The 23,582-nt window shown below is 31.0% G+C and overlaps 2 protein-coding genes across 4 annotated transcripts in view; one reads left to right on the top strand and one right to left on the bottom strand.

Moving 5' to 3' along the window:
- The window catches only part of LOC124354172 (E3 ubiquitin-protein ligase znrf2), a 72,818-nt gene extending 51,411 nt beyond the window's left edge, over window positions 1-21,407 (bottom strand). Inside the window, exon 1 of one of the 2 annotated variants that reach the window (XM_046804436.1) lies at window positions 20,725-21,407. In XM_046804436.1, coding sequence (XP_046660392.1) covers window positions 20,725-21,079 — 355 coding nt within the window. In that variant the 5' untranslated portion in view covers window positions 21,080-21,407. The remainder of the gene's footprint in view (window positions 1-20,724) is intronic. The other variant, XM_046804435.1, reaches the window with a different exon arrangement.
- An 861-nt stretch (window positions 21,408-22,268) lies between these two features.
- LOC124354171 (intraflagellar transport protein 172 homolog) overlaps window positions 22,269-23,582 on the top strand; it is a 94,539-nt gene continuing 93,225 nt past the window's right edge. For both annotated transcript variants that reach the window (XM_046804433.1, XM_046804434.1), the window contains exon 1: window positions 22,269-22,546. In XM_046804433.1, coding sequence (XP_046660389.1) covers window positions 22,508-22,546 — 39 coding nt within the window. In that variant the 5' untranslated portion in view covers window positions 22,269-22,507. The remainder of the gene's footprint in view (window positions 22,547-23,582) is intronic.

Genomic DNA, 23,582 nt, shown 5'->3' with positions numbered 1-23,582 from the left:
AATGTATGTTCAGTAAATTACCTTGGATTTGGCAGTTGAAATTCCTATAATGGCAGGCACTATTTTGCTCGTTGTACAGACATTCATTCAAATCTATGTAGAATGTTTATTATTGAAGTAAAATATTCACTATAATGTATTTTATTTTTCAGTACAAAACAAGTAAATAAAACATTTATTTATATGCAGTTGGATTAATTTTTAATTGAGATTTAGGTTTTTGTTTTTCATTATAACTAAAAAAGCGAAAACAAACAAAAATATCCAAAAGTAAAGCCTTATGAAAAATACAAATATTTTAATATCTTAAAAAGGGGTTTTATGCAAAACGATAAAAATCAACTTTGCCAAAAATTTGTAAATTGTTTTTAGTAAATAGTAAAATGTGTTTTTGCAAAAAATTACATATTGACATCCTAACATTTTTAGATATTTTATATGTGCTTCTTGTATTTTGAGACCTTTTATATGTTGTAGCTGCATAAATGTTCTGAAAATAAAAATTTTTTGTTTTACTTTTATATGTAAAAATGTTTGTTACAAATCCTAAGAAACGTTTTTTCAAAAAATAAAAGTTGTAAAAAACAAACAATATACCGCCAGAAAATGTTTAAAATGAAGTAAATTTATTATTATAAAACTCATTGTCTAATGGTAATTGTCTAAGTTCACCTGACTTATTTATTAGGTCACCCATATTGCTCAATAACAAAAAATAATTAAATAGACAGTATTTATAATTTAGAGGTAGGCCTATGTATAACGATTTTGTATATGACAATGTAGCCTTCAGGCCTGTGAATGTCACTAAATTATTGTACAATAAATGATTCACTAATAAAACAATGTTCATGGCATAGTTTATATATACAAGCTTAGCATTCACAAATAAAGTTTAGAATACACAATGAGTAATGCCGATGCATCAATATGGCGGCTATAGTCCACTCGAAATTATACAATCTGATCACAAAATAAACACTTATAATTTACTTATTCCTTGAAGATATCACCACTTGATGGCAAATTTCACAAGAAAAAGTTTGAAACTAACACAACTGTAAAAATATTACGAGAAACAACAAAATGCTAGCGACCAGTCGTCTAACATTGCAAAATTGTCACAATGGTTGCGTCGAAGGTCTTTCTTCGCAACATGTCAACGAACATATGTTTGCAGCAGGTGATCTTGTTGAGAAAGAAATTCTGAACGCAGTGATGTGGCTTAACTCCATTCCTAAACGAAATTTTCCGCGGCAAAATTATAAGAAAAAAAGTCCCGTTTTTCGCGTTTTCTTAAAGTGCGTGTCCAAACACGACAAACCAACATTTTTAGTGTAACTTCATAATTTCAGTGCATACTTATTATGCATTTTTATTCAATAAACCATATATCAAATTAATCTGTGAAACATCCCAATAAATTCGGTATACTATTTATCCTACTTAATTTTTATTTTTGATAGCAAAAGTTTGATTAAATAGATGACTGCAAAATTGACTAGCAACACTATCGGAGAAACATTGTTAGCGAGATTTTTAGATGGAGAGTTAATCCAACAAATCAACACTATTAACACTGTTTATCACATATCTACAAAATGTTACATAATTTGTCATGAATCATGTGATTATTATAAAATCATTTTACTTTCATTTCATTCCACAACAGAAATATCAAAGGATTAGACCGATCAAAACATGCCAGCGCTTGTTTAATTGATTATAAAACTAAATTAAAATGTTTTATTACATGTTTTCACGGCGATCGAACGTTTTATCGAATGTTGCACAACATAATTACGTCGCGTCTCGTCAAGACATACTGTCGTGTATAATCTCGGAATGTCGAGATGTTCGTCTCTCTCTTTTCACCGGATGCATATCCGGCTTGTGCTCGACTCTGTCATTTGATGCATTTCCGTGTTGATTCGTTTCCTTTTCCTACGTAATTTTTGCACAAGCGGTTTCTGCAAATGTGCTTGTGCAGGGAAAAGATGTTAATTTTATCAATCCACATATTTAATCTCAAACATAAAAAACTCCTAATAATACGTTATTTAGGGGAAGAAGTCACTATTCTTTTAATGACAATTTTAATGTAGGGACCTATTTTAACATTCTTACTCTCTAAATTGTTCTTAATTCACAATAAATGCAACAATACTATTTAGAAAATCTAGTTACGATAAAGAACACATAACAGAAACAAGCAATATTTATAACTAAAAACAAGTATCCAACTAAGCCTTTATTACAAAAAAATTGTTTGAAACTGTAATCCTCCTCTGGTACTGATCATTCTAACAAAAAGAACCTGAAATAAGATTGCGTTGCTACAAATGTTGAATTATTTCCATATCTGACCTCCAATATAGCTTTCTCAGAATTTGTCAAATTTCAATATAACGTGCCTACAAGGTTCGCCGAACTCGAAATGATTGAGAGTTAAGAATATTATTGAGTTACGTGGAAGATTTCGTTGCTAAATATGTTTAATTATGTCCATATCTGATCTTTATATCGCGTACATATAGCATTCTCAGCATTTGTTAATTTCAATTTAACGAGTCTACAAGGTTCACCTAACTCTGAATAATCGAGAGTTAAAAGTAATGTTGAGTTAAGTAGATGTTTTCTAATTCCGATAATGTAATGCAAACTAGTACCAAATTCTAAACAATAATAATAAAATTAAAAGATGCTAATTGGAACGTTTTGACACTTAGTTACCAGTAGCCTGTGTGAGACTTTACGTGACGGGAACAACTCATTACAGGGAGTGAGATGGGATCAATGGGGACTACACAGCTGGCACCTGAGATGACATCCCCATTAAATATTCAGCTTCAATCCAACACTCCTGCTCACACACCTCACAATCATAGGAATATAATACTCCCCCCCCCCCACATACACCATGTTAAGAGAAGTATTGGTAGTTGATCAGAAAATCCCACCAACTTCACCTATTTACAGTACTGGCCATCTTACTGTGCTACTTGATAAGTTGTATCATGCAGCACTCATTACACTTTTCGTTATTATACACCTTGAAAAGAAAAATTTACATGAATGTTGAGTATAGCTCCAATTCACCTTCTGTTTAGTTCAGCAACATCTGAAATCCGACCCTGTCATACACTTGACTCCTGGAATCTGGTGTTGTACCATACCTGACTGAAGAGAGCCAACAAACAGTGGGTGATAAAGAAGTTAAAAAAAAACTTGTTGCATCGTTTTGACGTCAGAGACTACAAAAGCAATTGTAATCTAGGTGAAGAGGTATTCTCATTGTCTTATGATGATTTAGACACAATCGCAAAGCATGGAGGAGCAATCAAGTTTTCTACTCATCACGTAGCTATGGTGAGAAGAGTTGATTCAATGTGAATGTTGTGTTTAGCTTCACCAGATCACCTTCTGCTTAGTGCAGAGTATAAAATTTGAATGTGTCACAGACTTGACTCCTGGAATCTGGAGTCATACCCGTCTCAAGAGATCCAATAAAACCTCAGTGACAAAGAAGCTCAAAATGAACTCTTTACATTGTTTCAATATCAGAGACAACCAGACAACAAGATCAAGAGTAATCTGGGTAAAGATGAATTCTCATAGTCTCATCAGGCACACAATTAATGCACTAGGATGTTTTAGAAACGGAGGAGCAATTGGGTTTTTTACACATCACATAATTATGGTGGCAAGGGATAATTCAATATGATTGTTTAGTTTAACTCAAGTTCACCTTGTGCTTAGTGCAGCATCTGAAATTTGATGCTATCACAGACTTGTACCCAGAATCTGGAGTCATATCCGTCTGAAGAGATCCAACAAAAACTCAGTGATGATGAAGCTCAAAACGAACTCTTTGCATTGTTTCAACATCAGAGACATCTCTTAGACTACAAAATCAAGATGAAGATCTAAGTGAAGAGGATTTCTCATTGTTTCAATTGTGCACCTGATAAGACAATGAGAATACCTTATTACGTAGCCTAATTTTCACTATATATATATATATATATATATATATATATAATTATATATATATATATATATATATATATATATATATATATATACACACACACAGACACACACACACATATATAAGATGTGTATTAACAATGTTTATGCCATTTTTTATAAAGTTCAGTAAAGCTACATATGTATAATTAAAAATTTAAAACAACTTTATTCATATAATTTTTCCAATTACATTTAAAATTATACAAATAAAGAACGGCATTAGTCATATTTTATTTAAAAAATTTTATATTTCCATAAATTCTTCAAACGAATATAAAACTTTATTTGTTAATAATATTTTAAGGTGTTTTTTGAACAATAAATTATTTTCTGAGTGTCTTTTGGAACTTTATTTATATATACCGGGTGTCCCACAAAGAGGTTAAAACATTTGATTTTATATTAATTGCTCATTTAAGCACAACATTTTCGAACTCAACACAATTCATTAAATGGGTTTTAAGAATATGAATTTTCTGTGAAAATTTCAGCTCTCTAGCAATTGTTGAAAAAAATGGTGCCATTTTGAAAAACTATGCTTTAAAAACAGGATTTTTGGTTTTGTAACATTATTTATTGTCATATTCTAGAGAAATAAAACATTTCAATCAGAAAAATAAAACACAGCATATTAAAAAACCTACAATTACAGTCCACAATTATTCTAACTGTTATCCATCCACAGCTACACTGATAACAGTGATAACAAATTAATTAAGCTCTTACACAGAAATTGTGCGGTATCACGAGAAGTTCGTCTTCAATTGATTGTTTTAATTACTTATAATTATTGAAGCTACGAGTATAAACTTGTTCCTATTAACTTCATAGAAAGAAATCACACAAAGTTAAATCTGGGATTCGGGATGGCCAATCTAAAAAATCACTTCCACGACCAATCCAACGGCCATGAAGGTTGTCATTTAATAATCGCTTGACAGCATTTGCGAAATGAGGAGGAGCACCGTCTCGTTGGAAAAGTGTTTGATCCATTTCTGGAACTATAAAATGAGGCAAGACCTGTTCATTTAAAACCTGTTCATAACTGTTCCCAGTCATTGTCCTGTCTGAAATGTTGTAAGATAGCAACCCATTATACCTGACAGATGCCCAAACAGTAATTCCTTTTGATTTGAGTAGAGTCTGTTCAAGAATGTGTGGATATCAGGTGTTGTAATAATTACAATTACGCCTATTTACAGGACCATTGTGATAGAAAGTGGACTCATCTGAAAAAACAATTTGAGTTTGCCAATTAGGATCTAGCTCATGAAACTCAATGATATGAGAACAAAATTCCACTTTCTTGTCCAGATCATCATCAAGATTATGAACTAGGTGACTTTTGTAAAATTTAATTTTATGTTTCTTAATTATTCTCTACTCTGAACACTTTGAAACACTAGTTTCAAGTTCAACCTTATTAACTTGATTCTTTGTACTGTATTGTGTGTAGATACTGATTGAGGTATTTTTACTTGGAAGTGGGTGATAAGAGGTTAAAAACTTTTAGCCAATAACTTTTCCTTTGGCCTGACCTGAAAGAATATAATAGCCACACATAACAGTGTTTTAGCAAGTAGGTGATATTGCACAACTTGCCTCTGAGTGTGAACTGCGACGTAGAGCAACAAAAACAACTCCATACACCTTATCTAATCTAAGAAAACGTATGGATCTTAAATGTATATAATATTCTCAGAATCAGAATCATCTACACTAATTTAATTAAAAAATATATATACACAAACACTTTGATGACTTTGAGTAAAATTTGATTATCCTATTGATTTCAAAATATTAAGACATGGAATACAAATGAAGACTAGTCATATAAAGTTTCATTTTAAATACTATATTAATTCCAGTCTCACTGTAGAGATTGATCTGTTGACTGAAGATGAATATCAAAAGAGAGGCCTAAAGATCTCAATATTTTATTGTGTTTTATGTCTTGACAAGCAAAAACTGTAAAACGTTGGTGATCGTCATGTTTTATTTTATTTGTTTTTTATTGATGACTATTTGAAATTTTAACCCTCCAGAAAAGAAAATAAAATTTGGTAATTCTTGCACTGCCTAATAATAATTTCTCTAATTATCTGAAAAGCTTATGGACCCTATGACTGATGTAGAATATGCATGTTTGGAGTTTTACACAAATTTTTGTTACTTATTTTTAATAGTTATTGTAAGATAAAATGTTAATAATTTCAAGAAAGATGAGATGTAGTTAACAGGATACTGAATTAGGATGCACGGATACATCTCATATTCCTCCCTGATCTGTTCTAAAGTACATAAGATTGGGCAAACAATGCTCCATTCCCCCTATATTGTTCTCTATTACCTACCCAAAAATTCACGGTTCATTATTGCTTGATTCAGTTACCTTCATCTTAATCCTCAGAAAAGACCATACTCATAATTGTTATACTTCTTTATCAAACTGTACAGCTTGTTATCACTTTTATTATCAATCAGCTAAACAGTTATTTGAGAATTGAATGTATCTCATATAGCACACAAACTAAGTTATTTTATATATTTTTTTAACTGTATATAAAATAAATTTGGCATTGATTGCAAAAGTAGTCACAGTACCATGGCAACCAGTAAAATACTTTCTGAAAAGTTGATAACTGATTTCAAAGTACCAGTTTTGTTTCCTTGTCATTATAAAACAAATTAAGTAAAATGTAATAAAGATAGGCTACACTTTTCTACTCCAAGATGTCATGAGAAAAATAGTACTAAAATTCATTTACAGTTTTTAAGTATGGGGAATACTTAGAAGGTAGCGGATCTAAGGATGCTCTCCTGGAAAATTTTAGTTCTTAAAAAGCCATTTAAAAAACTTTTGAAATATATATATATATTTCAAAAGTTTTTTAAATGGCTTTTAATTTATATATATATATATATATATATATATATATATATATATATATACTAGCTGTTACCCGCGGCTTTGCACGCAATCTTTAGAACCAAAGTCTTTATATTACTTAGTAAAACCATTTATGATGTAATATGATGGAGTTCTATAAAAATTATAAACCTAAGTAGGAATACATCAAGTCGATATTATTTAAGTTCATGGTAAATAGTATCAGAGTTTAATTAAATAATTAATATATAATTTTTTTGCACTTGGAAGAGCATTTCTGGTTCAAATTAATTATATTTCCAATATCACAGCTGAGCCTGCATTGTTACCCCGATGAAGAAAATACAATACACAGATCTCGAAAACTTACTTCGGTCAAAAAGCATCTATTTCTAGCCTTTATCACATATTTCAGGTCTAAGATATTTCCAGTACCATATTAGAGTTTGCCTTGTCCTGTCGAAGAAAAAAAGTATACGTACGTGTAGGGCCAAGAACCCTACTTCGATTAAAAATTACCTAATACAGACCGTTCAAATTCACTTACTATGTCACAATAAAATTTAGCTTGCCGTATTGCCTCAATCAAAATACTACATAGTTCGATTATGCAGTTCTTGGAAATCTACTTTGGTCAAAATTATCTACTATGGGCTTCTGTAATATACTTTCCATCTCAAATATTTCCAGGGACATAGTTGGGTTAGCCTTTTTGTCCTGATGAAGAAAATATACACATAAGTAAGACTGAGAAGCCTATTACGGCCTAGGGAGAAGTCCTACCCATTTCCTATGTACTTTCAGTATAAGGGAGAAATCCTTATTAAGGTTACGTAACATTCTAAAATAAAAGATTTTTGTTATGTTGAGGCATGCTAGTACTAATTTCTATGTTTTTCCATAAGCCACTGTTAAGATGGCATATCACAATGTCAAGGAAGCTCACCAGTTTAAAGTAACGTATGTGAAAACATCCATGACTTTGTTCATTAAGGCTGGTTACATAGCAGTGTTTAAATAATATGTAAAATGCATTAGATGATTTAAATCCATCACTGGCGCGATCTGGAGTAAAATTTGGATAACAAATTTTTATTTACTATCTGCATTACACTACTGATCAAGCAATGTTTACTTAATATTTGATCAAATTTAAATGTAAACAGATGTTTCAGCCAATTTGTCAACATCAAACTGAAGGTGTGAACAGCTGTTTAGTGCTATTTAATTTGGATTATGAAATGTAAAAACAACATTTTTTCTGAATTTCAAAATATTTCAGGTAACTTTTCTTATATTTTGCTTCATAAAAACCTTCCTCGGATTTCAATGGACATTTTACAAAAAGAATCATCCGAATTGGTCCAGCCATTCCTGAGATTAGCGCTTACCAACACATTTAACGATTCATTTTTATTTATATGATATATGCATTTGATTTCAGTGCAAGAAAATACAATAGGTTTAAATAAGACCTAACAGTTTTTTTTTTTTGGTTGATCAGACAACAACAATGTATTTTCAAGCTGGCTGATACGAGTCATGGGTATCTGAGTAGTTTTTTCTATTGTCTGTAACGTTCTATTGTTAGAATATCACTTTGTGTGATTGAGAAAGAATACAGTATGTAATTACATTATTTATGTAATTCTCTCCCATCCACCTTAACTTATGACAGAGAAAAAAATATAAAAGTAGAGAACAGGATGTAGGTTTTAAAATTAAGACCATAACCAAAAATAAAAAGACAAGTTGGAAAAAACATTAAAGCATCTACAAAGGCTAGCTAAAATGTTATGGATAGAAACAAAAATTGAATCTTGCTAATTTTATTGCAACAGCTCAAATTTAGTTTTCCATGTGAATTTTGTAATTCGACAAATATTTTGAGGATTTTTATTGGTTTAATTTCTATTGTATATTTTTAAATTCCTAAAATTTCTTCTCAACTTTTCCTATCTGTTCACTAAAAAACATTTAAGCAATGTGTCACCTAAACATTACATTGCAATATATGTTTGTTTTATCCACAGAACAATCACTTCATGTGAGTCTTGAAATCTACGGTAATCGTATCTACACATATAACTAATTATCTTTCTTCAACTTTCCCGTGCCTAGTAGGAGTCAGTAATTATTGGGTTGAGATATACAGGGTGATTCATGAAGTTCTCCCCCCACTTCTACAGCACATTGTACTAGTAAAAATAATGAAAAATTGTTATATAAACATAGGTCCGAAAACGCTTCGTTAGCGAGTTACAGCTAGCGAAAGATTTCGCCTGAATTCCTGGGTAAAGAGTAAAATAAAGCCATACTGAACTTTTGGAAAGGTTAATTAAGTAAGAAATATCGTGGATTCTTATGTATTTTTACCTGATAAAGCTAATAAAATAGGTTTCAGAACTGTACCTGTAGTAGTTTTTGAGGGATTCAGGGTTAAATGCAAAAAATTGGGGCACGAAACAATGTTTTTTTAAGTTTGATGTACAATAACTTTGTTAAATTGGTAATAAATACATAAAATCAACAAACATTAATTGTAGAGAATTTAATTCTGAGAAAATTGATATAATCAAAGTCTAAAATAAAACAGAAATAAGTACCAAAAAATCGATTTTATTCAGTATAATACATTACTAGTTTTAAGCAAAATTAATCAGGTTGAGTCAACCGTACGCACCTTTTTATAATAGATGTTCGAAAATGAGGCCATCATTATCAAAACATTTTGCAGCACGTTTGTGTATTGCTTTTGTTGCGTTTCTTAATTTTTCAGGACTTCCCTGTATCTGCACAGCCGAATCCATAATACGGGCAATTATCTCATCATGAGAATTCACTTGTCTTGTATACAATGTCTTTCATCCATCCCCAGATGCAATAATCCAATGGAGATAGATCTGGTGATCTTGGTGGCCAAGGGTGAGGCCCTCCACGACCAATCCAGTGTCCAGGAAATTGATGATTTAAGTAAGCAGAAACGGCACGTGAAAAGTGGGGAGGTGCTCCGTCATGCTGGAAGTACAAATTTTGTCTGAGATGTAAAGGAACATTCTCTAACAGCTGCGGCAACTCTTCTTGAAGGAAATGCAAATAGAACTCAGCATTTAGGCGTCCAGGTAATATGAAAGGTCCAATCAGCCGATTGTGCAAAAGGCCACACCAGACATTGACGCTAAATCGGTGTTGAAAGTTCTGTTCCACTACCTCATGTGGATTTTCTTCTGCCCATGAGTGTTCATTGTGCAAGTTATTGACACCATCCCGAGTGAATTGTGCCTCATCCGTAAACAAAATACGCTTGTAGAGTTGATTATTAATATTCAAAAAGTTGCAAAACTCCAAGCGAAACGGACCATCCCCTAGCTGTAGATGTTGAACCTTTTGTTTATGAAACGGATAAAATTTGTTTCGATTAAGTGACCTCCACACCGTTGACTGCGAAACTCCTATCAGCCTAGAAATACGTCATGTACCTACACCTGGACTGCGATGAACAGCATTAATAACAATATCATCATCGAGTTGGACAGCTCGGTCATAATTGGTTCTAGTACTTGGTAGTGATCCTGTTTCCCGAAGAGTACGAAAAGTTCCTGAAATTGTTTTGGTATCTGGAATCCTCCTATTAGGGTAACGTAGTTCATATTCTTCTACAGAAGCTCTAGCATTACCATTACAGTAACCCAAAATAAAAACCATATCAGCGTATTCCTCTGATGTAAATAAGTAAGGCATTTTTTCGCTGAATAAACAATCTAATTATAACTCACAGAAAAATTGCATTTAATAACATGATTCACAGAACCCGATCTTCTGCTGTAGCTTGCAAAACACCACTAATACACAGTTCTAACGTAACAGTACAGAATACCATTGTTGATCAGCTGTTATTCGTGCGTTACCAACTTAGAAATTAATAAAACAAAAAACTGCATTTCGATGATTAGTAAACAATAATGGGAAAATGTTTGCTTCATTTATTTTCGAACATTTGATGTAAATTTTTATTTAAAAAAAAATACAACGTAATAAAACATGATATTTTTATTTACAAACAAATTTATTTAACAGTTAATCTTGTTTTCTAAATTTATCTCATCATTAAGGAACAAACATTTTGTTTTTATTTTATTTTAACTAAATACCGTATGGTATTTCTTTACAGCTAGTAATGTATTATACTGAATAAAATCGATTTTTTGGTACTTATTTCTGTTTTATTTTAGACTTTGATTATATCAATTTTCTCAGAATTAAATTCTCTACAATTAATGTTTGTTGATTTTATGTATTTATTACCAATTTAACAAAGTTATTGTACATCAAACTTAAAAAAACATTGTTTCGTGCCCCAATTTTTTGCATTTAACCCTGAATCCCTCAAAAACTACTACAGGTACAGTTCTGAAACCTATTTTATTAGCTTTATCAGGTAAAAATACATAAGAATCCACGATATTTCTTACTTAATTAACCTTTCCAAAAGTTCAGTATGGCTTTATTTTACTCTTTACCCAGGAATTCAGGCGAAATCTTTCGCTAGCTGTAACTCGCTAACGAAGCGTTTTCGGACCTATGTTTATATAACATTTTTTCATTATTTTTACTAGTACAATGTGCTGTAGAAGTGGGGGGAGAACTTCATGAATCACCCTGTATATATAGATATACTAGCTGTTTCCCGCGGCTTCGCACGCTTTTCGTAAGTTTTGCCCGCGTATGAGCATTTCTGGTTGAAGTAAATTATATTTCCAACCCCGATGTAGATTTTACCTTGATGTCACGATCAAGAAAATATGTCAAAAATGTATTGTACATGCATAATGTATTTTATTACAAAGTGGTCTACCACTCAACCTTTAAGTTCAACCAAAAATTTAGTTTAGACAATTATACATCATAACTTAGCGCCTTCAAATAGTGTTTCACTGTTTAATATACGTATCTATCTCGTAATTGCAGGTTATAATGTGCAGGCGCTTTGAAAACTTTTCTTCATTTTATTCGTTTATATTCACGACATAAGCGAATAATTCAGATAATAACTATCCTATCTTCTAAGTTAGACTAAATTACGGATACATGTGAAATTTGATTGAAATTGGTTCAGTCGTTTTGGAGTTTATTGGCAACATACATCGTGACTCAAGATTTTTATATATATAAGATATCTACTGACATTTAATATCTGAGCAATTGGACAAACTTAGAAGATTGTTAAAACTTACATACAATATAACATTTGATAGCATAAAGGTTTTTCTTGAAAACCGAAGATTTTAATTTAACCATTTTAATCTAAAAATTATGTAGGCAGATAAAACAAATTTTTAGACTACCTAATTTAGTTGCTAAGGAAAACCCTGAAGACACTGAGACACTTGCTAAGGTTTGTTTGAAGAATTAGCTAACTTACACTATTACTAACTAGTAAAAGTAAAAACAAAACAGGCATGAGATGATTAAATTAATATCACTAAATTAATTTATAGAAAAAATGAATCGATGTGTAAATTTAAATTACTAAATGTTATACATTACACATGAAAGAAAAGACAAAATGGTTTACAAAGTACCATTGAAAAATAAATAAATAAACCAGTCACTCTTTGACAGACAGAAATTGAGATTCCCAATGGACCGATGTGTATCATTTCCAATACTGAAAAAAGATAGAGTTTCACGTCAAATTTCAACTTCCTAGGTCAATTTGTTCAATTAGATTTTGCATCACCAATTGGTAGCAACAAGAAGTTTCTATCATCATTTTCAGTAATAAAAGAAATCTGTAACACTATGTTTTGATATCTGCAATCTGATATCTTCCTTACATGGATAACTACAATATAGATTAAAATTTGTGTTTAAATCATACCAGAATATTGTGGCATGCAAGTGAGGAATCACAAGAAATAAGCTGTATGTTAACTCCATGTAGGCCTACATTATCCCTAAAAAATGCACTTAATGCAAACAAATCAATAATATTTAAACAAAACTAAAGAACTAATACAAGTCATACTAGGTCTGCACTAAACATTCAACCAACGAAAACTGATTAATTAGAAACCAATAAGTTGGCGATCGTTTCAGTAGAAACAAGATGGCATTCGAATAATCAGGAAATGGGGTGGGCCTGTTTTTATTATTGGTTCATTGTAGATGAACTTCTTAAAACCATACTGTGACTTCACTTTGGTTTATTCAAAATCTCTCATTTTTAAGACACTAGATTTCCTTCTTAGTTCATTTTTTAGAATTTGGGAGCCAAAACGGTCTAATTTCGGCTGATAGTTAACTGATTCCTTGGTCTACTAATTTAATGTATATAAAGCCTTGATTAATTTCCTTTTGAAGAGATAAGGTTCCCGATGTATTATGATCATCCCAATTCACATGATCATCAGACCAACTATAAGTGCAATTTTGTATATTACTGTAAGTCCCTTTCTCGTGTTTTCTTTCGGTTCTTTTATTCTAATGTTTAATGGTCTTTTTGTCTTGCCTATGTATTCTCTGTTACATACACATTTTATACTGTAAACAGTTTTTTAATTCTATGTGTTGTTTTTTGGTTTTGTTTCTACGAGACTTTTTCTAAGAGTGTTGTGTGTTTAAACATGTGTGTTCTAATGTTGTACTTTCGACCTACTTTTTTAATTTTCCCCGATAATCCCGGCACATAGAGGGTTCTGTTTCGTTTGCACTTGTTTATTATTAACTGAGTGTGTACATTTTGTCTAAGATCCTAATAAAATTTCTTAAGTTTCTCTTTTAATCCATCTTTATCTGTGCATAAGCTTCTTGCTCTACAAACAACGAGCAGACCAACAACGGTAACACGGTTATCACAAGATAACCAGATCAAACAACGTCGAGCGTGGCTGCTATTTGGATGGGTGACCTCTGAGCGATTCTGTCTTTGCAAGCAGCCTGCCTGGTCGGCCATTGGTGGTTGTTTGGAAGTCACTATTAAGCCTTTGGTCCGCAGGTTAAGTGTTAGAGAGGGCTTCTTAGCTCTAACTTCACTAGCACGTGATAAAATAAGATATCTTTACTTTACTTTAGGTCAAGTTCTTTTTACCGATATTAGGTAGTGTCATTGATAGTTTAAATAGTTCAAATATATGTGTATTCTTTAAAAAAAAAACCGAAGTCTTAAGGATATAGGCTACCCAATTTTTAATACATATACCTAAAAAAAACTTGAATAAATCCAAAGGTTGATAAGCTATTTAACATTTCCTGCTGTACTAAAATTTACTTTCATGATGCAGAGGAAAAAAATAACCTGTTAAAATTACTTCTATTTTCCTAAACTTAATGAGATTGAGTAGTCCAATATATTAGAGCTCAATTTAATAACTGGTTACATTGTGCCAACCTTACTTTATTATTATTATTATTGCATGGAAGCATGTTTTCCTTAGGCATCATATAATTTATTGTTATATTTTAACTGCGTTCTAGCTAATTGTAGTTTATTTCAAACATGTATACTTGGTGTAGCCTATTGCTTGTCTGTTGAATGGTTTGAATACAATAATTTGTGTCATAGATTAACAAAGACTGCCAAATCACACAAACTGTATGCTGTACACCTGTTTCTAGGACTAGAATTTACAGCTGGTTGCTGAACACCTTAATAATTTTTATCCAGTATACGGTTTGCGACATCAAAAATCTTTTCTAGAAATGTAAGTATGATATTTTAAGAAATTGTTTAAAGTCGTTTTAGATCATTAATTACACATTATCCAAAATTATAAACATTTATCACATGTTCAGCTTGGTCCATAAATTTGGTGTTAATTTCTACTGATTACCATAAAAGCATAAGCAGAACTTTTAAATGGGGAGTTGAGTACAACAAGTGAGCCCGATTTTTATGTAAACTTTATCAAACGATTTTGAATAATTATACCCACTGATATAATCAGCAAGTACTAATTAATTTGAACAATAACTAAATGATCTTCACTGTCCACTGATCCACTGTACACACATCTTCAAATTCTCACAATTTGTTCTAAAAGTAACATCTTTTAAATAAAAGATAGAACTTTATAAAATTAAAGAAAATAACACTGAAAGATTATTTACTGTGTCTTTCTTGATTTTAAGATGTTTGTTTTGTTGTTATGTTTTCTTTATTATTTAGCCTATCTAGGCCTAAATGACATTTTTCTTATCACTTGTCTTAAATTTTATTGTTTGATTAAAGGTTATGGTTCCTTTATTATTCATGACATTACGCAATTGTTTATAATTAATATTGATTTGAAATAAGTGATAATTATGTTGCCTTAATTATGTTGATATTGTGTGACAGTTGTAATGGCTGCAGTATGATAAGCATCCAACACTCAAATGATCAATAATATCGAATCACAATTAGAACAATTTAAATGCTGTCAGACATGTTTACCTAGGCTATAAAAATATAACTTCATTATAATACAATCTTAAAAGTCTACAATGTCATTCAGTTCAACATTATTGTTCCAATTTTATTTTATCAACCAATCATGTGTATGGTATTTGTGTAATGGCGGATGGAACGGGAAATACTTGTTGTTTGTCAATAAACTATTACAAAATAATTATTAATAATTAAGGGTAGGGTACGATAAGCGGACCCGGTTTTTTATATCGACATTGGCAAATGATATTACTTAATCATAGCCATCGATATAACCAATCGGTACTGATTAATTATTTTTAACAATGAATCTAAATAATCTACATCAACAGCTGTAAACACTTTCAAATAATGCTCGTAATGTAATATTTCAATTTTTATATATAAGTAACATTTGATTATTAAAAATGGCAGGCAATTTTAGAAAACTACACGACATTACTTTTAAAGATGATAAGACATGTTTTTTGTGACTTCAACATGTTGGACTCGTACCAAAAAACCCATTATGTGAAATTTGTGGGAAAGAAACAACTGTAACTGTGAGAGGAGCAAATATGGTCGTCTTCAGTTTTCCTAATTTTGGTTATAATAATTTGTTTGATCACTGTAAATATTAAATTCCTATTTTAATTTTAAACATATGATTGTTATTGAGGACTATAGATACTTTTGTATCAATTGATAGTCTATTATTTGAGATGTGAATATTAGGTATTGATAATTACATTCTTTGATATAAAAAACTGGGTCCGCTTATCGTACCCTACCCATAATTAATTATTAATATACTAATATTAATAAATGTTCCAGTAACCTGTTACCGTGCTAGCATGTTAGTATACAAAAACGTAACATAGACTGATAAACTAATAAAATTGTAAATGGGTTAAGGGTCATTCCACATCAATTCAACCAAAGAAAAATCACTTTCTCACCCACCATCTCAGATTTTGATGAAACTTGGCTTGTTTGTTCTACCCATGAAGATAAGTCACCATGCCAAATTTTAACACTCTACCTCTTACCGTTCCCTTTTTATAGCCTTTCAAAGTTTTGCATTTCCGCAAATTCTAACCTATGGATATCGCAAAATGAAGGACGCTTACGTTTCGAAAATAATTTGTAACTTTTTTATTTACCATTAAATCTCCATGAAAATTTATAGGCTTATTCTTAAAACAATGAAGTTTCTAGAAAAAAATACCTTAAACCTCTAAGTTAACCTACTAGGGCTGAAAAAATATTTTGTTTGCATCTTTGTATTTTTTTTTAAACAAAGACATAGTTTAGCGTTACATTAAATATTGTCGAAAGGGTATGTGATAATCACAAAAACTTTTTTTTCTAAATAATCCTTACTAAATGGGCTATCAAATGATGAAAATATTAATGGGGTTTTGACACCTTTGTTGTGTTTTATGTTATGTTAAATATAAGTTGTAACATTTCGGTTTTATAGATTTTACCATGTCCTAGAAGTATTTTTTTTATTTTTTACTGGAATTTGATAAATAGCAGACATTCTATTAAACCAAGGTTTAACTTTAAAACAGTACAAAATTTGATAATAACACATTTAATTGGGTTTTTTATTGTTTTAAAAAAAACTTAATATCTATTCACACTATTCATCAGAAACACAGCACTAATTCATGCAGCACACTTTGAAGAAAACTACAAAGACCTGACAAAAATGTTGGTGTATGTGAAAACCAAAGTAGAGAATGTATGTTAAGGCACTGTAGCCTATGCCCACCAAAGGAAAATCTAACAAGTTTTTTACTTACAAAATTTGAAGATTATGACGATGACGATTCAATTGAATTTAATCAGTGGGTTTCAACCGACAGATCTCAAGTGATTACTCAAACAGCAAACATTGAAGGCTATATTTAAAACCTAACATCTAAATTGGAAAAACTTGTTCCCCACTCCTTCATTGCTAAGTCGCAATCAAAGTTTTTCAAAACCTGTAGTGTCATTGGACTTCAGTGAACTTGAGGAATAAATCAACATCATTTGTGACAGAAGAAAATTTGAATCCATCATGCTACGTGGCTTGTAAATATGATCTATAGTACTTTAGAATCACATAACTGAAGTGAATAAAGAAGAAGGTGATGTGAATGTTAAATTTATGCATCCTGCAGGGCCATCACCATCATTTCATTGGCCAAAGCTAGAGGACATTTGCCCCATGCCGATACCTCATGTACTTGCAATTGTTGATCCTCCTTACATTTTGACCGGAAGAACCACCAGAAAAATGTGTCAGCTCAATTGAAGAGAAATTTTCAAAACTCCATTAAATGTTTTACTGTAAAATTTGGAATGTAATTAAGATTTTGGAAATATTAAATAGTTTATATAGGTAAGTTAACACCTATTGTTTATTTTTAATTTTTGAGTTTGTTTGAACTCAAGTTCTTTGAACAAGATGATTCAGGTTAAAATATGATGTTATGAATTGAATAATAAAATATACCTTCAGATATCCTGAATAATAATGCAAGCCTAGAGATCATTATAATCCCTGGAAATCCTTATTGCTCAGTATAATTGGACGGAAAAAATAAATTGGAAACTCTATTATTTAATGTAATGAAACACAACAAAGGTGTCAAAACCCCATTAATATTTTTTCATCATTTGATAGCCCATTTAGTAAGGATTATTTAGAAAAAAAGTTTTTGTGATTATCACATACCCTTTCGACAATATTTAATGTAACGCTAAACTATGTCTTCGTTTAAAAAAAATACAAAGATGCAAACAAAATATTTTTTTCAGCCCTAGTAGGTTAACTTAGAGGTTTAAGGTATTTTTTTCTAGAATCTTCATTGTTTTAAGAATAAGCCTATAAATTTTCATGGAGATTTAATGGTAAATAAAAAAGTTACAAATTATTTTTGAAACGTAAGCGTCCTTCATTTTGCGATATCCATAGGTTAGAATTTGCGGAAATGCAAAACTTTGAAAGGCTATAAAAAGGGAACGGTAAGAGGTAGAGTGTTAAAATTTGGCATGGTGACTTATCTTCATGGGTAGAACAAACAAGCCAAGTTTCATCAAAATCTGAGATGGTGGGTGAGATGGCCTGGTTGAACTGACATGGAATTACCCTTAATTCAAATTTTCACTATAGAACACAATCATTGGTTACTAAGAAGTCCTTATCTACTATTTGTTATTAGACCATACATATGTACATATTATAAATACAAAAAGTTAAAGATAATTTGGGTAGGGTACTATAAGCAGACCCGGTTTTTTATATCAAAATTGGCAAACGATATTATTTAATCATAATCATCGATATAATCTATCGATACTGATTAATTATTTTGAACAATTTACTTAAATAATCTATATCAACAGCTGTAAACAATTTCAAATAATACTCGTAATGTAATATTTCAATTCTACATTTAAGTAACATTTGATTATTAAAAATGGCAGGCAATTTTAGAAAACTACACAACATTGCTTTGATAGATGATGACATGTTTTTCGTGACTTCAACATGTTGGACTTGTACCGAAAAACCCATTATGTAAAATATGTGGGAAAGAAACAACTGTAACTGTGAGAGGAGCAAATATGGTCGTCTTCAGTTTTCCTAATTTTGGTTATAATAATTTGTATGATCACTGTAAATATTAAATTCATATTTTAATTTAAAACATATGAGTGTTATTGAGGACTTTAGATACTTTGTATCAATTGATCCATAGTCTAGGATTTGAGATGCGAATATTAGGTAGCCTATCGATGATTACATTCTTCGATATAAAAAAATGGGTCCGCTTATTGTACCCTACCTGATAATTTTTACAAGCACTCACGTGATCTGAACTTGAATTTGGGTACTATCTCAAAGGATGTTTTTCTTATTTCGCCAGAAGTGCGGTACTGAAGCCCACACTGATGACCAGGGACATATCTGATCAGTATATTTTCAACCTTAGATCACATCCCCAACTGTCAAACTACTCTGACGTCAGATGTAGGCCGTGATTTGAGGTCAGAAAAGTTTTGGTGTCACTCCACACTTCTGGCGAAATAAATAAAAAAATAAAACCAGAAAGTCCTTATGAGAACACCAACTCATTCAGCTAAATAACAGTATCCTGGTGAAATGTTACCATTGATTTACTTGTTACTGACACTAATACTACCTAGATCTGCAATAACAGCAAGTACAATGGTTTGGTACACGTTTTATTTGTGTCAAGACACGTTTTACAAGAAGTGTTATATACTGTTTCAATTGTTATATTTTATAAATACGCACAGCTTAGATTGTTTTTTATTCACCATAACATTATTCCTTTTTATTCTTGAATTTGAAATAATTATGATAGTTAACTTAATTTGGTTTAAGTAGTTATAGGCCTATTGAGTATTCTATACTCATGATCGCAGTTCCTTATCGCAGCTCAAGAGTGATTGGAAGCGCCTCTACGGAGTGTCGTGTACTGCAATTTTATATAATAATTTATTTCCCAGCTACTTATTAATTACTCATTTTTAATACTAATATATGGTATTCTTGTTATTGCTAAATTACATAGTTTATTAGCTGTTAATATTAGTTCTCATTGCTTTTATATATTTATTATATTTTATTTATTCCTGTTATTGCACTTTTATATAGTTTATTATTGTTGGTATTTATTATTATATATATTGTATTGTTGTTAGTATCTGGTTTTTGTTAATTAATTGCTGTATTTGCAGAACACATCTTGCAGTTTCATTGTTTATGTTTCAATAGTTTATATTTTTGTTTACATCTTGTTGTTTATAAGCTTCATAATGTTATTGTATCGCATTCTCTCGATTTATACACTTATTCTTTTTTGTATTTTTATTGCCTTATCGCTTGTATCAGCTATTGTGTAATTTATTGTAAAATGGTTTGTCCGTTAATAAATAAATAAATAAAAAAATAAATAAATAAAAAATAAAATGATATTATCGATCATTCAAGTTTTGGACGATTATTATACTGAAGTCCTTGTTATTTAATATAATTATTGATGATTGTAAGTTAATTAGCGATGTAAAAACAGGGTCAGCTTATCATACTCTGCCCTCAATAGGGAATACAATCAACTGAGGGTCAGCCTAAAGGGTATATATATGAACAATATTCAACTTGTTCATATATACTGACAAAGACAAGTGATGCATTGCAGCGGAACAGCATGTTTTACTGTTTTGTGTGTGTAATATAAAAATTCAACTCAAGGCGATCACCTAAAACCAATCTCAAGGAAAATATACATTGAACTATGTAGCTTTAGAAATAGAACTGAACAGCTACCTAGGTCTATTAGTCTTGTTATTTTAAGCTGATATGACTTACCATTCCATGACCAAATATGAGAGGGTAAAGAATGAGCAGCATACACTCTTCCAAGACTTATGTTTGCTGCTATGGGACTATCCAATGCATGATCTTCAGTGGAACTACTGTCAGTTTCTTGAGATTCTGAAATGTCAAAAGCTCCATCACTGGAGTTTTGAATTGAATCATGCCCGTCGGGTACACTTGAAAGAGACCTTGCTCTCTGTCTGTCACTGGACACTACACTTGGAATAGATCTGAGTAAGCTAAATCCCGTACTTCCTGCTACAACATCCGATCCACTGCTGGTAGAAAAAGTTCGATCCCGCGTATTGGGATCATCACTGTTGGCCGTACTTGCTTTAGCACCCATTACACTCACATTAAGTCCACAAGTTCTTAAGCACGTACCTTGAAATATAACACTTCAGTTTAACCGCTACAGAAACAATCCAAAACTACCGAAAATAAACCTCCCACTCTCAGGGACTGCCATATTGTGTATCACCCTATCATCACATTAGAACATCGTACATACAGCCGAAACAACACCAACATCACAAAAATAAATTCTCTACGATTAACAAATTAATGGAAGTCAACAGAACTTTTTTAAATGTTATGAGTTTAAAGCGAATACGTGTAGATTATACAAATATTGTGAATCATTGTTTTTCTAATGTTAAACTAAGACAAACTTAAAATTTTAATAATGTTACTTTGTGTTGTTTATGTTTGTTATGTTGGTGGTAACTACATTTTCTCTAATCATATGTAACGACTTTTTTGGATTATGAGTAACAAAGGCTGTCAAGTAATTATCGATACAAATGTCAGACTGAGCAGTATTATAGTAGTACTGTAACAAATATTTTATTTTCTATATTTTACTGTGTGCTGTTATATTATGCGATTGCATTAGCTAATTTGTGCTTTTGACATTAGCATTTACCTTTTTTACTTTCCCATTCACATATAATTGTAACTTGGCCAGTTTTATTTTCATTTAACAAGTTATGTAATTATTTACTATATTACCTCCCTCGTAATACACATTTACTTGTATAACAAGGGTCTATTATTTTAATTATGAAACAAGATACAAATGAGAAGATTTAATAAATTCAATCAGATCTTAAATCAATTAGATTGATCTTAAATAAACAACTTTTTAATCTGAAATTATGAAACTACGATTAACGAATCCATAATAGACTAAATTAACTTATTCATGTAGATAAAAATAGTTAATTATTTCAAGAACAAAGGTTCATACATTGACTACTATAAATATGTGATATCCTGTTAAAGAGTGACTTAAATTATACGTTCAATAATGTTACTTTGACTTGTGTAAATTACGTATAAATACACTAATTTATTTATAGTTTAATCTACAGCGAATTTGCAAGAAACGTAAGGAAATCACGCCAACAGGAAATCACAAACCTCGTGTTCCTTTTAAAACTGTTTTTAAGTTTTATTGCCCGCACATCTGATTAGATTTTGACGCCTTTCCGATGCCAATAATGGTTGCCATAGCAACGTTAAAACAAGCACAATAAACAAACTCGAATTCATGATATATGCAAACTACACTATCATGCTAATTCGTTATTAGCAAGTACGAATTTTGTTTTCCTGGAAACTAATGTTTATAAGGCTTTAGTGATGTGTAATAATTTATTGATAAAATAGTTGCGCACTATCTTTATTACATGAGTATTCAATTAGCCTACATTTAGGAATGGTATTTCATGGTATGCTTTAACACTGAACTGTGTGTATTGTATTTTGGAAAATGCATTTGAAACATATAAAAACTGTTTTGTCTGCTCAGGTAAGCTGGAATAACGTGAATTAAGTCATTTAACACTAATACATTAAAGTTTATTTTATGCCCAGTTGGCATGTTCTTAATTCAATGAACAGAACACCAATGTTTGTAGACTAGGACAACTGATGTATTTAATTTGAAATTATTCAACGGAAGTGTGATTTTGATAGGTAATTGGGGTAGGGTACGATAAGCGGACCCGGTTTTTTATATCGAAGAATGTAATGATCAATACCTAATATTCACATCTCAAATCCGAGACTATCAATCGATAAAAAAGTATCTATAGTCAGCAATAACCAACATATGTTTTAAATTAAAATGTGAATTTAATATAAACAGTGATCAAACAAATTATTATAACCGAAATTAGGAAAACTGAAGACGACTATATTTGCCCCTCTCACAGATACATTTGTTTCTTTTCCACAAATTTCACATAATGGGTTTTTCGTTACGAGTCCTACATGTTGAAGCCACGAAAAACATGTCTTATCATCTTTCAAAGCAATGTCTTGTAGTTTTCTAAAATTGACTGCCATTTTTAATAATCAGATGTTACTTATGTAGAATTTAAATATTACCTTACGTGTATTATTTGAAAGTGTTTACAGCTGTTGATATAGATTATTTAAGTTAATTGTTCAAAATAATTAATTAGTATCGATTGATTATATCGATGGTTATGATTAAGTAATATCGGTTGCCAATTTCGATATAAAAAACCGGGTCCGCTTATCGTACCCTACCCAGTAATTGGTATGAACATGTTAATTTAACTGGTATCAGTCCTGTTCCAGCAGCGATGAGACATTTTGTTAAGTTAGTAATAAACAATTCTATTATTATCATATTTATTATTGTCTTAACTTACGGTTTCATTCTATAACTTTTATTTTGCATGTTTCTCATACTTAAAATGCTCCCAGTTTTTGTTTTCTTCTTCAGAAATATTTGTAAGTATAATAAGCGGCCAACACCAAAATCAAATCATCAATATTTCTGACTATCTAAACTACTGAACAGTACAAAACTAAAA

The sequence above is a fragment of the Homalodisca vitripennis genome, chromosome 2 (genome assembly GCF_021130785.1).
Source record: "Homalodisca vitripennis isolate AUS2020 chromosome 2, UT_GWSS_2.1, whole genome shotgun sequence".
Lineage (NCBI taxonomy): Eukaryota > Metazoa > Arthropoda > Insecta > Hemiptera > Cicadellidae > Homalodisca > Homalodisca vitripennis.
Note: the sequence above shows the minus strand (reverse complement) of the source record. Positions and strands in the feature narration are given on the sequence as shown.